Source organism: Cynara cardunculus, assembly GCF_001531365.2.
Source record: "Cynara cardunculus var. scolymus isolate 2C chromosome LG 2, CcrdV1, whole genome shotgun sequence".
NCBI classification, from domain to species: Eukaryota; Viridiplantae; Streptophyta; class Magnoliopsida; order Asterales; family Asteraceae; genus Cynara; species Cynara cardunculus.
Window position 1 is genome coordinate 1,023,543 of NC_037529.1, and position 16,729 is coordinate 1,040,271.

The 16,729-nt window shown below is 30.4% G+C and overlaps 1 protein-coding gene across 2 annotated transcripts; it reads right to left on the minus strand.

Moving 5' to 3' along the window:
- Positions 1–6,539: 6,539 nt before the first annotated feature.
- On the minus strand, positions 6,540–9,713 carry LOC112507165 (heat stress transcription factor A-7a-like). 2 transcript variants are annotated; one of them, XM_025111611.1, is made up of 4 exons: positions 9,041–9,713; positions 7,247–8,100; positions 6,947–7,156; positions 6,540–6,707 (listed from the first exon to the last, which is right to left on the minus strand). In XM_025111611.1, exons 1-2 carry the CDS (start codon positions 9,338–9,340, stop codon positions 7,441–7,443), a joined length of 960 nt encoding a protein of 319 aa, XP_024967379.1. In that variant the 5' UTR covers positions 9,341–9,713; the 3' UTR covers positions 6,540–6,707; positions 6,947–7,156; positions 7,247–7,440. The 2 variants fall into 2 exon arrangements, with proteins under 2 accessions (XP_024967379.1, XP_024967378.1); XM_025111610.1 differs by having other exon boundaries at positions 6,947–8,100.
- Positions 9,714–16,729: the final 7,016 nt, after the last annotated feature.

Consider the following 16,729-nt stretch of genomic DNA (forward strand, 5'->3'; position numbering starts at 1 on the left):
TCTCCTCCCGCCTAATCAAATACAAAACAAAACGGTCAAATAAATAACAATTCTTTGCATAATATATCAGCGTGCAAATTTACTGAACGTCACTGCAATAAATTACAATAAAGATTGCTTACATGTGAACGGTTTATGATGGTGACGGAGAGAAGAAGAACGAAGAAGAAGAAACTTGCATCAAGTTTGGCCATTGATAACACAACAAAGATCAAACCCTTTTGCTCACAATATGAAAAAGGTTGAGTTGTGTTGATTTGTGCATTTGCACTCTATATATAGCATATTAAACAATGTTAATTACAGTAAGTATTAACAACATTTATAACTATATCAAAACCGTACAATCTTAACATTTAACTGATCTTAAATATCTGCTAAAAATATCATTGCTTTTAATGGTGTACATTTGATTTTTTTATAGAGAATCAGTGACTTTAACACCATCTAATACACCAAATATTTGGGTTTATATATATATATATATATATATATATTATTGTAGTTATTCTCTAGCATAATTGATGATGTTTACTAGGTTTAATTTTAACTATGCCTTAAATTCAGTTCTTTTACGTTCATATATTTATAACAGAGTAAACAACAAATTTGGCTCATGTGGTTTCTCAAAAATAGCATTTTTTTGACCCTGCATAATAGGGATAGTGATTTGCCCTGACCCGGTGAGGAATCCAGCTCACCTGACACGAACAGGGATGGGGATTCCCTGCTAAAACGGGTCTCGGTAATCGGGGCCCGGTAGCGTATCCTCTGTCCCGCCCCGTACCCGGTATATAATTTTATTAATATATTTTATATAATATATGTATGTATATATATTATTTATTTTCTAAATTAGGTCTTGACCGGGAACGAGGATCGGGGTTTGCCCAGAAAATAAACCAGGGACGGGATATTTAATCCCCGTACCCGCCAAGGACCAGGGCCGAGACCGGGGGGCGTTCATAGAAACCTGGGTCGGGGAGACTCAAACCCACCCCATCCCCGCCCCGTTGCCATGCCTACTACATAATGACCGTTTTGTAATTGTACAAGTGTTGTTCTCGACAAACACCTTATAGTTTACTGTTTATAATATTTTAAAAGAATTCATACAAATTTCTAGACTTGAAAATTTTGTTATGGACATTTTTATTAGCTTTTGTAAATTCAAACCATCATATCATAATAAGATAATATGGAATAAATAAAATCAGTTTATCTAATTTTTATTTATTTAATAACAAGATATAATTTTATTTTAGAATGGTTATACACAATAAGTAATAAACTTGTAATCATGTGAGATAATGTTGTTTTTGTGAGACACGATTTTTACACTTGAAACTTAATAGTAAAATATTGTGAAGTTAACCTTCATAGTGTTTTTGTTGTGAAGATTCGGCTTTTTTTTACCTTTACAATATTTCGTTGTGAAGTTTCAAGTGTAAAAATCGTATCTTACGTATTTCAAGAAAACAATCTTATCTCACGTAAACTCAACCCACAAATAATAAGCAACTATTTAAGTTGGATCATGACCAAAATTAAACCGTTTTATATAAAATCTAGTGAACCTTATAGATCTTGTTTGAAAATAGAGTTAATTACAAGTTTCATCCCTATGCTTTTGTGAAATTATTGAATCAGGTCCCTAGTCTAAATAATTAACGAAACAGGTCTTTGTGATTGCATTTTCAACGAATTGAGTCTCTATCGCTAACTGTTGTTATGTTTAACCGTTAAATGACCCATTTTGATTATCATTTTTTTTAAAGGCTACCATAAAAAAAACCAAAGAAAAGGAACAACCGAGTTCACTGAAAACAGGATGAACAAACAACACACCCACCTTCTACAGAGCGAAGGATGATGTGAAGGGTATTTTTGTCTTTTACCTTTAAATTTAATTTTTTATTTAAATATAAATAAAATATGCAAAGAACACATAAACAATCAAAAAAACTTCAAGAACATCAAATCATCAACTATCAAGAACATAAACAAAAAAATTTTGTCACGTTCACTTTTGAAAAAAAAAATCCTGTGAACACATCTTTTTATAAGACGGATTTTTAAATAATGTCATATAAAAAGACTCGTTGAACGTTTTATTTCAAAAGTGTCTTAAATAACTTGTTAGGAAACCTGAAAAGATTCTATCAACTTATTGCAACACATTTACACAAAAACACATAATTGTTTGATCCTATAAACTTAAGTCTTGTAAACACCATCTACTAAGACATTTAGAAATATTTAAATGTTCTATAAAGCTGATTTTTTTGTAGTGAGTGGTCTTTCATGCATCATCAGAACCTTGCTTAGCTTGTATACCCCATATATGTATTCAACAGAAATTGACGTTCACTAGAAGGATGTGCATCTACTTGTCTTGGGATCAGGCTTTTAATTGGTCTCGTTATGGATCTGATTGGGCATATATGTTATCATTCGTGACACTGATGCTCTCGGATTAAAAAAAAGTACGTAAAACAGTATGTTGTGTAGCCACATATAAATATACATGATATTGTTAATAGTGCCATAAACAATACGAGTACAACTATGGATTTGCTCATTACATCTGCCTTTGCATATCGTCTATTCAGACGAGAGCTGTTGATTTTAAAGGAAAAAGTAGATTTAACTTTGTAGGTAAACATAAATGACCCTAAGAGCATTTAGGTAAATGACCCTAAGGGCATTTAGGTTTACCATCATGTGTTTTCCTATCCCGATAGCAAGGGCATTCATCTTTGTGTCCAACAAACCCTGAAGGAACACATAAGCATGCTTTGCAGCAACTGTTACAAGCATCCAAACAGTTTCCACGATGATGTGTTTTATGACAGCGAACTCCACATGCATCTGGGCATTCTGTAAAATTCACATCTATTAGAACCAATACACAACGAGTTTTCCTTTACGTTGAGAATAGATACTTACGAGCTGCCGTTAGTGATCCTTCTCCTCCCGCCTAATCAAAAAACAAGAGATGAAGTAAATATATAATTATTAGCATAAAAATGTTTGTCGAGAAAAAAAAAGGGAAAGTTTTTATTTTACGAAAAATAAGTCGTAAAGGCTTCGGGTTGAATAAATGCATAGGTCTAATCAAACATATTATAGTGATTACATATCGTTCAAAATTGTCCAGAAATCACAAATTTGAATTTGGTATTTGAGAGTCATCCCTTAAATCATCGTGAATACGTCAATAGAACAGTTACAAAAAATATGTTTTTTCTAGATCCATTGAGTCAAAAGAAGCCTAATTAGAAAGTGTAGCGGTGGGCCACAAATGATTTATCAAATACATACACCCAATTCTTGAGATTCTTGAATCTCGGTACAAGAATCAAGAAACACTCAATAATAACATATACAATATATATATATATATATATATATATATCATATACGTACACCTAATTTTTAAGATTCTTGAATCTCAGTACAAGAATCAAGAAACACTCAACAATAACATTATACAATATATATATATATATATATATATATATATATATCATATACGTACACCTAATTTTTAAGATTCTTGAATCTCAGTACAAGAATCAAGAAACACTCAACAACAACATTATACAATATTATATATATATATATATATATATATCCTATTGTTTGCTCGACTTATTTAATCAATTAGACTTTTGCATAATGAATTACAGATCTCAATTTCGAGTCTGATATCTCAGTACAAGAATCAAGAAACACTCAACAATAACTATATATATATATGCACACCTAATTTTTAAGGTTCGTAAATCTCAGTACAAGAATCAAGAAACACTCAACAATAACATTATACAATATACATATATATATATATACACACACACACCCTAACTGTTTGCTCGACTTATTTAATCGATTAGATTTTTGCATAATGACTTACAGATCTCAATTTCGAGTCTAGTATCTAAATGTTACGCAATAAATTACAGAAAAAAAGATTGCTTACATATGAAAGATTTATAATGGTGATGGGGAAAAGAACAAGGAAGAAGAAGAAACTTGTTTCAAGTTTGGCCATTGATAACGATCAAACCTTTTTGCTCACAATCTAATACACCAATTATTTGTGTGTGTATATATATATATATATATTGTGTGTATATATATATATATATATATAATTATTGTAGTTATTTTCTAGGTAAATTGATGGTGTTTACTAGGCTTTGATTTTAACTATGCCCTAATTTCTCAATATTCTTACTATTAAACATATTACTTTTTGGATCAATTATTGATACATATTTAATGCAAGACACAAACCTTCGTATGTGTAGATTAGTTGGTAAAGTGACATAGTGACTTTACTCGGATAGATAACAGGTTCAAATTGAATTATGTAGGAGAAGAGTTTGAACCCCTCTGGCTTCTGTTAGATTCTATGAGTCAGCTTTGAAATGTCTTTTCATATATAATTCCTACAGGGTGGGATCAATCGAGGTAATTAACCTTTGCTCAATTAAAATCAGATCAACCAAGCAACTAGCAAAACCGAGCATCATAAAGAAATTGTCACGCCTTGCAATTGTATTAATTCATTTCCAAACACCCATTGATATGAATAGTTTATCAGTCTGGGCATGACGAACACAAAGTTCCAATCGCCACTAAGGGTATTGGTTTTTTTATAATCGAACCAAACATGACGTCTTTTTCAAAAAATAAAAACATATTGCTCATTTAAAAACAAAATTCAAACGACACTGATGATGAACAAAAAATGGCATAAACTCTATTGAATTGCATTGAGCTTGTCAACTTGATGATGTTGTTGGTTCGGTTTCTGTCACTTTCTTTAGAGAAAATGGTCGATCATCTGGTTTTCAAACACAAACTGACAAATTTAAAATCTAAAAAATTATAAACCAAAATCTATAAATTTTAATTTGAAAAATGTTATATAAAAGGAAGGTTTTTGTTAGAATTAACCAAAATTTATGAACAAAATCCAAAAATAATATCATCATCGATTGTGTATAATAGACAAGCAGTAATATTACAAAAACTAAGAGCAAAACAAGCAGATCTGCAACACGCAAAACCAAGCCAACAGAAAAGAAAGACCAAAGCCTCATAATAGAACCAAGGACCGGACCCACTTCAATTTCATAGGGTGCTATTGGTACACAAACAACACTGAACTGACAAAAACGAGGTAAGCAAGTGAAAGAATATTGGGAGGTCTCAAGTTTTCAATTTAACATGGGTAGTTTTGTAATTTACCAATCTTGTTACATCTCCATATACCCACTCAGTTATATCTTATCTCAATCTAATTGTCGCATTAAACATGATACAACAAGTTTTTATTTTGTTCTATACTGCATACTGAACACATCAATAATAACTAAAATATTAATAAAGACTGAAATATGTGAAAATTATGAAGTTAAAATGTGTGTAGTAAAGTCACAAAATCACACACACAATGAGTTGTCAAGGTGCAACTTTACATGTATTGAAAGACCATCACATTAATTGCATAAAGTCAATTTTCCAAGGCAACTTTAAACTCTCACAGGCATTGAACCACATGAAAGTGAGTCATTTCAACCAACTTCCTTCCTGTCATATATCATAAAACCGTAAAATTTGGTGGAGGTTCACCTACGATAACTTGTGATGACTTCAGGTCATTCACTGCAATGGAAGACCGAATCAAAATGGTTCAGAAATCCATGATTGATGCAACCATATAGGCTATGTTTGACAAACTGCCTAATAAATAAGTTAGCTATTGGCTTATAAACTAGTTGTTAGCTGTTAAGTTAGCTATTGGCTAATAAGCTAAATAATGTTTGATAAAAACTAGTTGATAAGCTAGTTACTAAACTAGTCATGTTTGATAAAAAACTAGCTGACAAGCTAAGATGACAATGTCAAGTAACTTAAAATGATGTGTCAAAAATGTAATTAGGTAAATATAAGGGCAAAATTGGAAGGAAAAAACCCCAGAAATTTAGTGAAACACTAGCTTATAGCAAACGAAACATGACTGTTTCAATAAGCTCGACAAATATCTCATATATAGCAAGTTTTAAGTCCCTCCTTTTTTTGGATTTGAGCTATGGTCAATCCTGATTAAAGTTGATATATATATATATATATATATATATATATATATATATCTTGCACAATAAGTTGGCTAAGGGCCCGTTTGTTAGCAGCTTAATGAGCTTAATGGGACTCGCAACTTATTCGGTCGGTTAAATATGACAGTCTGACTATAATAAAAAAGGTGGTTTATTCAGTAAGCTGTTAGGGGAAGCTTTATGCAGAAAGTCACGTTTTTTTTTTCAAACATGCCCCTCCTAACAAAACTATACGCCCCTTCCATCTATGAAAAAACCTCTCAAACAAAAACCTTCCCAATATTTACATACAAATTAATCCACACTGACAACTTTATCCACATAAGACTTGATGGAAAACCAACTAAACAGGCCCTAAGTCTTGTATCACATCTTCTAATAGGCTCTACTTATTTAGAATTAGGGCGATCCAAAGGCATTATTAACTGTATGGGTTCTATATACATCATTTATCAGTTAATCACTAATTAACATATCAATTAACAAACCCAATTAAGTATACCATTAAGTAGCCATCAAGAGTCCTAAGGTTAGCTGACTTCCAAATTGCAGCCAAAGAATCTTCATATCTTCAATCTACATTAATAATGTTGCAAAGAATGAATTTCATTAAGGGCAGCATATATATAATTTATTCATAATGAATCCATGGGTATCTTCATAATGAATCAATGAATGCTCATGGCTAGTAATGATGGGAATGCAAGAAAGAACAATCATAACTTATTCATAATGGATCAATGGGTATCTTCATAATGAATCAATGAATGCTCATGGCTAGTAATGTTGGGAATGCAAGAAAGAACAACGATAACCTTGAGTTATCTCAGAAACAAGCACTTGAATTCTGGCCAAGAAAATGCTTCCGATCTGAATGATCAAGATAAAGAGTCATATGAAGGGATCAGATCTACAGAACTGAAATTTTAACTGGGAAAAGAAAGCAATTTAGAAGATGGGAGAACTGAAAAGAAGTTGGATTTCTTTGAGGGATTCATTATTTGTGCTTTTCATGAATCTGTATCCTGTAAATTGGCAAGAAAATAATTAAGATGAAGACCCAAGTGATAAAATGCATAGATTTTCTATACAAAATCAGATAGAAGTCAACCAACCAACATCAGAACTAGTAATCAGCATGAATTTGTCCAAGATCTTCATATCTTCATCATCATCATCATCATCCGTTCATGTACCTAACTACAAAGATCAAGAATAGAAGTTTTTAATAACAGTGGAAGATCAAGAAGGTGATGATTGATGCATTATGAATCATTAGCAAATGGAAGAATTCGCATCTTCAACTTTATTAGCCTTCGTTTCCCGTTATCCCAAATTCTTCATTGAACAACTCTTCCCAGAATTCTTCATCAAGTTCTCTGTCTCCACCCTCAAATCCATCAAGATCATTTGGTGTTTCTGTTTCCTCTTGATTTCTTTTGGCTCTACCAAATCCTTGCATTTCTAAAGCAAGTGCATCTAGTTCAGACATTTCAGATTCTTCAGGTTCAGCTTTAATAAGCTTTGACCCTTCACCATGGTCAATCGGGCGTCTTCTTTTCTTGATGATGGTTTCTTCAAGATCCTTTCTTTTACCATGCCGGACCAATTTCTGGACAAAGTCGGGATTTTGCATTGCTTTTGCTAAAAACCCCATCATTTTTTGCTGCTTTTTCTCGGTTCCTTGTAGTCTCAGCTCCATCGCTTGAAGGTGGGACCTCGTATTTTGCTGCTGTTGTCTAAGCCTCACTAATTCCATCATAAGAATCTGTTTGTCACGTTTCAAACGTTTGACTTCATTGTCTATTCGTAGTTTTCCATGATCCCTGCATGGAGCTGTGGCTTGTTGTGGCACCAGAGCCTGAGGAGGAGTTTTTCGGCGTTTAATGTTCTTCAACATGTGCCTTTGGCCCCTCAAAAACCCTTCATTTGCAAATTCCCATAAATCCGGATCGATCTTTCTAAAACCCTGAATTCAAAAAACAAAGTTCTGAAACTAACAAGTTTCAACCGCATTAAGGATCATAAATCTACTTGCTAAATGAGATAAACCAATGTTACTTCGATTATTCCTCCTCTAAAGATATGCTAGAACTCTTAACAACTTGGATCATACTTTATTTTTCGACCATGTATGTGAGAATATATGGAACCCCATTAAAACACTCTCTAAAACGAGCCTTTAAGAAAGAGAATGGAGGTTCCAACGTATATAGGGAAGAAATGATTGGTCCAAAGACGGACCTAAGAATTTTTTTCAAGTGGTGGCACCATATCACTATAAGAAAACGAAGCTATGTACAAAATCATCATTGGTCTTTTGGTTAGTTCCTTCCTTTTTGTATATAAAGTCTTGTATTCGAGTCTTTTATCCCAAAAAAATTTCAGAAACATAATAAACCTGAAATAAAAAGCTAAAAACCAAGAAAACGATACAAATGAGATTCGGACGGACACCTGGAAGGGGAGAAAAGACTAGCAAACCAACTATGTCAAGAGAAACTTGTGATATTGTTGTAGTTTCAAGGTATAAACTGTGACACTTTCATGACCCTAAATTCTTTTAAGAGTAATATGCACCACAGTGAGCCCGTCCTGGTCCAGTCTACTGATATGGGACTCTAACAGTGTAGACAACAGAAAATCGGTAACTTTTAACCAACAAGCAGCTTTAGAAAGGGGGAACTTGAGGAAAGAAGACCAAAAACACAAACTGTTCGACATTTACTGAATCCTGACTCAAATGGGAAATCTCTAATATGTTCTTGGAGGCCTAAATTCAATTCAAGAGAACTCCAAAAACTTATATACTTTCACCTATATCATAGTGGGTAGCTAGCATCATCAAATTCAAGAAAACCCCATGAACTAAATTCAACTAACAATTAATTGAAAGATAAGAGACTTACATAAGTATTGAGCTGCCTCACAAAGCTAGAGAAATTGTTGTGCTTGAAGTATCGTGGGAGGAGATTAGTAGAAAAAGCATGTGGATCCCAAACAACAAAGCTTTGACCTTCTCTACTCCAAGAAACAATGTGATCCATACTTTGATCATCCACCATTTCATATATTTTTGTCAAGAAAGGTGGAGGTCCAGCATCATGTAAACCCTCCATTGGCTGTGGCATGTCTGCCATCACAGGCTGATCAGCACTGGATACAGCTGAAGGGTATTCTTCCTTAACAACTGGATAGAAATGATTCATGGTCAAATCCTCTTAAATTAAACAAACTTCTCTATAGAATCACAATCTTTTCAATCAAATCTCATCAAATGGACTCATCGAATTTTACAGTAAACCACAAAACCCAAAAACCCAAATCAAATCAGTATCATTCACCAGAAAAGTTCTTAATCGTTTTTATGATTATCAAATCGGTTCATGAAATTTTGCAGTAAACCCAGAAAGAATCAAGAAAATTCGTTGAGACAAAAGGTCAAACATTTGGACCGCATGAAAACAAAAGGGGGAAATCTAAGGAAGATTTGGGGGTTTGAAGATCCGTTCAGGTAGACGTAGAAGACAGAAAGGAAATTGATGAAAGAAAAATGACAGTTTGCCAGAAAATCTTAGATCAGTTGCTGGTCTTTCTCCTTTGGGAAAGTTCCCTTTTAATGGTATACGCCCACGGTTTGAGTTCAAGAACTAAAGAAGCTTCTGGATACTACATTCAAGTTGCATATACAAAAACTTAAAATCATTTTTAATATTAACAAAAAGCTCAATACCAACAATCTCAACTAGTCTCCGATTTGTTCACTGATAGATAAGGTATCAAGTTCCTTATAAGATAATCCTTTGAGAGTCCGGCGTCCAAAACAACCATACCAAATATTATTTACTTTGCTTATACATTTGGACTCACGATTTTAAAACATACGAGATGATAAGATATCAAGTCCCTTATAGTGCAACTTTTGTGCCAATCCTAAACCAATATGGGATCTTACACCTCCCTCCAATGACACCAATGTGAGAGAATATTTTTTGATTCAATCAACGGCCAAGGCTAGTGGAGGGGGGGGGGTGTCGGAATTGAACCCAAGAGTTATCTTGGATTTAGATAAAGTCATTTTATTTCTTTGTCAACTAAGCTACACCTTAAAGACTAACATATTTAAGTAATGAATGTTGGTAGTTAATAGGGATGGTGATTTACCCCAACCCGGTGGGAAACCCGGTTCATTCGACCAGAAACGGGATTGGGATTCCCCGCTAAAGTTGCTCCCTGGGATCCCCGGTAGACTCAAACCGGGCCCGGGAGATGTTACTCAAACCGAGGTCGGGGATCCCTGGTAGAATCAAACTAATGAATATTATTAATGGGGATTGACCGGTGTTTGACTGAGGATTGATAGAGGTTTGACAAGGGACGAGATGTTAATCCCCGTATCCGTCAGGGACCGGGGATGGGCGATGTTACTACAAAGTGGGGCCGGGATTACAAAACCCGCCCCATCCCTGCCCCATTGCCATGCCTAGTAATTAATGGTACAGATTTTCTATTTTATTTGGTTTTTTCTTCAAATAAATGGTGAATAAAACATTCATAGACACATAAATTCTTATTGTTTAAGAAGTTACAAAATTTTGTATATTTATAATAAATTATGATTCATAAATCAGATATAAACAATTATCTAAAAGATTTACATAAATGATACGAGTTTATTTATTATGATTTAAATATTTATAAAAGATTATTACAGTTCAGTAATAATTATAAACACTTTATATTATAAAACAGTCGGAATATTTATAAAACCAGATATTCATTAGAATAGATGGATGGTTGGGATTGATTTTTATTAAATATACAAATGACATGATTTATGTTTAAAACTCTCTCTAATTCTCTATACATGTTTGTTATATTTGTATAACAAATAATATTAAACAAAACGAAGTATCGTGTGAGAATATGAGTATAAAAAGGAATTTAGACCCTTAATCACTTTTAATCTTATACCCACCCCTGAATTGCGTTTATCATGAGAATTGATGCGGTGAATCTCGGTACACTGCATTAGTGTTGATCTTCAATTAGAATTGATACAAGGGTAGAGATATTTCTTACTCTTCTCAAAATAACTTCTGTTCTCACCATAACTTAACCTTATTAAACAATACCTAAATTGATCAATTATGATTTTAGATTATATTTATATTTAAAAAGGGCAAATTGCATTAAAAAAATAATGTACTTTAAATTGATTCCTATTTTGATGAACGTACTTTAAAACTTTCATTTTAGTACATAAGATGTAAAGTTTTAAACAATTAAGTATCCGGGTAACCTGTTAATACCAGTTACCATGCTGATGTAACGAGTGATTTGGTGTGTAACTCAGTATTATTTGTTATTCAACCCAACTCGTCACACGTCACATCAACATTGTAATCAGTTAATGTTTCAACCGGTTACTGGAATACTTAAATATTTAAAACTATATATTTTATGTATCAAAATAAAAATTTTGAATGTACGTTTCCCAAAATAAAAATCAAGTTAAAATATATTAATTTTTCGTACAATTTAACCATTTAAAAAATATGGAATCAATTTTAGTAAAAAAAGTAAATCTAAGGATTTGGGGTGGGTCCCATGGATATAAGTGGTAGGAATACCATTTTTTGGATCTAGTGCAAAACGATATCTAATTGGTTGGCGGGTGGGCCCCTACTTATCCTTTTGGTCTTAGAGCATACCTGACGTAGGTTCTTGGACCAACAAAAAATTATTAGAATCTATTAGAACAAGTGTTCACGATTTAAATGGTATACAGTTTTAGAGACTCTTTGACAATTGTTAAATAATTTGTTGTAAAATAATTAAGTAGTCAGAATGATTAAAAGATTTTTATAATATTGTATAAAATAAAATATAATTATTTAGTAATTGTGTACAATGAAATTAGGGCTCTTAATGATTAAGGAAGATTCAAAATACAAAATCATTCAGAAGGTTGTAGAACCATTAAGAGACATACTTTTTTTTATCAAACAAGATTCACCTCTTAACGATTCAGATGTTGCCTCTAAATGGAACTATTAAGAGGTAAATAAACAACCCCTTAGTATTTATAATTACTGTATTTTTTGTTAATCAAATGACATATTTTTTTTTAATTCTTAAATATGCGTGCATTAATTAGAGATAAATTTAAGAATTTGTTCATCTAATTTTTAAATGGACACTAATGTTGAAACAAACATAAATAGAAACGTGCACATTTAAGGAGTTGTTTGACATTTGCTGAATGATTTGATGCATAATGATTAAGAGGCTCTCATAATATATTGCAAAATGCAATACAATTGTTTGGTAATTGTTTACAATGAAATAAGAGTGTTGAATAGTTAAAGAAGGCTCATGATACATAATAAATACAAAAACCCAGTAAACTAATTGTTACTTGAGTTTTTGTCTTTTATGTTTTGTGGTCGTTGGGACGTTTGATGGTTTTCTATTTCTTGTAGAATTCTTTCCATTTTTCTGGTATTTTTTGTGTTCTTCTGTCTTTTTACTAACAAATTTTTTGTATTTGTCAAAAGAAATCAAGTCCCTCAAATGCTTTTCAAAGTCATTGTCACTCCGACATCTAAAACAAACATCGACGTAAGACTCCATCAACGAATATAAACTAGAACCGAAATCAGAACCACTTATTTTTTGTGGGTTGTATCTATTTCTCACACATAATTTTTTTTGTCAATTTGGGATTATATAAATATATAAGCGTTTAATCATTTGAAAAGTTTAAAATTTACAGATACGTGAGAACTTTTACCTTTAAGGTTTTGTTTCACATAAATTTTTCTTCGTCTAAGTATAATATTTAATGTATTGATTAACATATATTTGTTTTACAATATATTTGTTTCATATGTATTCGGTTCACAATGCAAAACTTTTTATATGTATTTTTTGTTTTACAAACACGCCAAAAAGACTAGTATTGTAAAATGAGTACTTGTGAAATAAATGTATGTCAACTACTGTATTAAGTTCTAGTCATAGATAAAAAAAAACCATACTAAATTATGCATGATACACTGATCTTTTCAGATATCTCATGATTTAAATAGTTTAAAGAAAAAGATATGTATGTGTGTGTGTGTATTGTGAACTGAGTATTTGTGAAATAAATATATATCAACTATTATATTAAATTCTAGTCATAGATAAAAAAAATCATATTAAATTATGCATGATATACTGATTTTTTTCCAGATATCTCATGATTTAAATAGTTTTAAAAAAATGATATGTATATATATATGTATATATATATAGACTTAGCATTGCGTGAGACCAACTTGTTTTCATGAGAATCATGAGATCATTTTCCTACACTTGAAACTTTACAGCAAAACGTTGTGAAGGTAACATTCACAGCAAAACGCTGTGAAGGTAATATTCACAGTGTTTTGGCTATGAAGGTTCGGTTTTTTTTTATATTCACAGTGTTTTGCTGTGAAGTTTCAAGTGTAAAAAATTAGTCTCACGAAAACAAACCCGTCTCATATAAACCCAACCCTATATATATACATACATATACATATACATAAACATACACATACAGGGTTGGGTCCACGTGAGACAAAGGTTTTTCGTGAGACCCGTAAGAGCAATTTATGTTTATTGATCAACTTTATAAGCTAATGGTTTAAAGTTACATGGTGACAATTTTATAATTATTGAGAAATTTTGAGACAATTTTTTGATTATGAATGTTTAGATTGTAGATATAAATCCAAAGGTTGAGAATATACATATACATATATATAATGTAGATGATGAAAGTTGAGATGCCAATTATTGATAGGTTTATAAATAAGATATTTGTGCTACACATTTAAATTATTTATTTGAATGATTTTGTAACCCTCGAATCATTGTTTCACACGATAATATATATATATATATATATATATATATATATATATATATATATTAATTAAAAAATAAAGATAAGCCACATGGTAGGTAAGTAAATAAAGTAGGAGAATTATATTATATTATATTACGGGGGTGTTTGGGATTGTTTATTTGAAACAACTTATGTTTTTCTACAAAATCACTTATCAACTTATTATAAGTCAGAAGAGTTTAACTTCTTCAAAAACTTCTTATTAACGGTTTGACACCGTATAAGTTGTTTATCCAAACACTTAAAAATGCTTATTACCGATGTCACACCTGAATAAGCCAATAAATTGTTTCTATAAGCAATCCCAAACACCCCCTAAAATTAAGCATTCGCTTTTATTCATTTAATTTTAAAACCAATTATAATACGTGTCCCGAAATAAACCAAGATTCGCAATTTTTATTTTTTTAATTCATAGATTTCTAATAATATTTATAAGTACAAAATTATTATTAGAACTGTTTAAAAATGTAGAGGGATCTGAATCTTTTATCACTTTTAATCTCATGTTTATTCATGAATTATGTTTTAGAAGGGGATTAATTCGGTGCACTGAGGTGCACATTATTAGTATTGACATTCAATTAAGACTGATTCAAACATGAAGCATTTCTCTTATACTTGTTATCATAATTTCACTTCTCACCGATCACACGTTTTAAAAGTGTAAAAAACTCGAGTGGGACCAACAACACCCGAAGAATCTAACTGAAACCACACTTGAACCCACTATGTTTGGTAGTTTTGAGTTTTTTATTAAAATAATTTTAGAAAACTTTAAAAAACATCTATACTATATTATAAAGTATTTGATAAAAACTTTTAAAAACCATTTTTTTATGCATGAAGTATTATTTATTGATGCATGTTACTTAAAATTCAGGATTACAAGTAAAATGTGCATAAGTGCAACTTATTAAACCTCTATTTTTGAATTTATGTAACTAACTGCAGTTAAACATAATCATATACAAGATAAACATCACATTTTAAATATAAAAAATCTAAAATATAATTAGGATAATCGTTAAGTTCTAATAGAATACTTAATTACTATCTTTATAAAAAGTTATATTATTAAATAAAAAATAAATTGATTCATTATTAGACCTAAATTAAATTATAATAAAAAAATTGAATCAAAGAAATTACACAAAAAATGAGAAATTTTAAATAGTTAATTTAATACTAATATCGATATTTAAAAAAAAATTAATTACCATATTTTTATTCAAAAATAAAAACATTATCACTTTCTCAAAACCATATAAAAGTGTATTATATCAATAGACAAAGAATAAAAACAAACAATAAAATCAAGATGTATATTGCTGCATTCTACAAGTATTTTTTAGTTAACTTTTAAACCAAATAAAAGACAAAAATAAAACTGAATTAAACTTTAACGATTGATTTGACTTGATGTTCAATCCTTAAAAACCCGATAATTTTAACTTGATTTGACTTCGTTCGGATTATGAATTTTTGTCTCTATTTGTCTCCAAGTCGACAAGTATAGTGTTGATTCAATTAATTGTGCACAAAAACTAATAAAGACCCAAAATAATAACAAATCACATGGGAATTTGTGACCAAATGATGGTAACTTATTCCACAAGCAAACACATTCATATAAACCATATAATTCGGTCTCCATTATCTTCTCCTTCCCTGCCCTATCAATAACTCATCTTGCAATTATTACCATCTTCATCATCAATTTTACTACTTAATATATATTTTTAATATTAATTAAATACTATTTAATGAAATAATTACGGGTCATAATTAAAAAATAATATATTCAAAAGCTCCTGCGTAAAGAACTGTTTATTAATGTATATTACTTAAAACTCAAGATTACAAGTAGATTATGCGTAAATACAACTTATTAAAGCTTTATATCTGAATTCGTGTAACTAACTGCAGATAAACATAATCAAATACAGGATAAACATCTCATTTTGAATATGAAAAATCTAAAATATAATTAGGATAATCATTGAGTTTTAACATAATATTTAATTATTATCTTTATAAAACGTTATATTATTAAACCAAAAATAAATAAATGAATTACAGAAATACAAAAAAGGAGAAATTTTAAATAGTTAGTCTGGTATTAATATCAGTATTTTTTTTATTTTATGATTTATTCATATTTATATTTTATACAAAAATAAAAACATTATTGTTTTCTCAAAACCACATAAAACCGTATTATAACATCGANTGAATTTATGTAACTAACTGCAGTTAAACATAATCATATACAAGATAAACATCACATTTTAAATATAAAAAATCTAAAATATAATTAGGATAATCATTGAGTTCTAACAAAATACTTAATTATTATCTTTATAAAAAGTTATATTATTAAATAAAAAATAAATTGATTCGTTATTAAACTAATAGAATACTTAATTATTATCTTTATGAAAAGTTATATTATTAAACCAAAAAATAAATTGATTCAATATTAAACCTAAATTAAATTATAATAAAAAAAATTGAATCAAGAAAATTACACAAAAAATAAGAACTTTCAAATAATTAATTTGATATCAACATCGATATATTTTTTTCTTTCAAAATTTTAATTAAAATATTTTCAAATTTATATTTTATTTAAAAAATAAAAATATTATCACTTTCT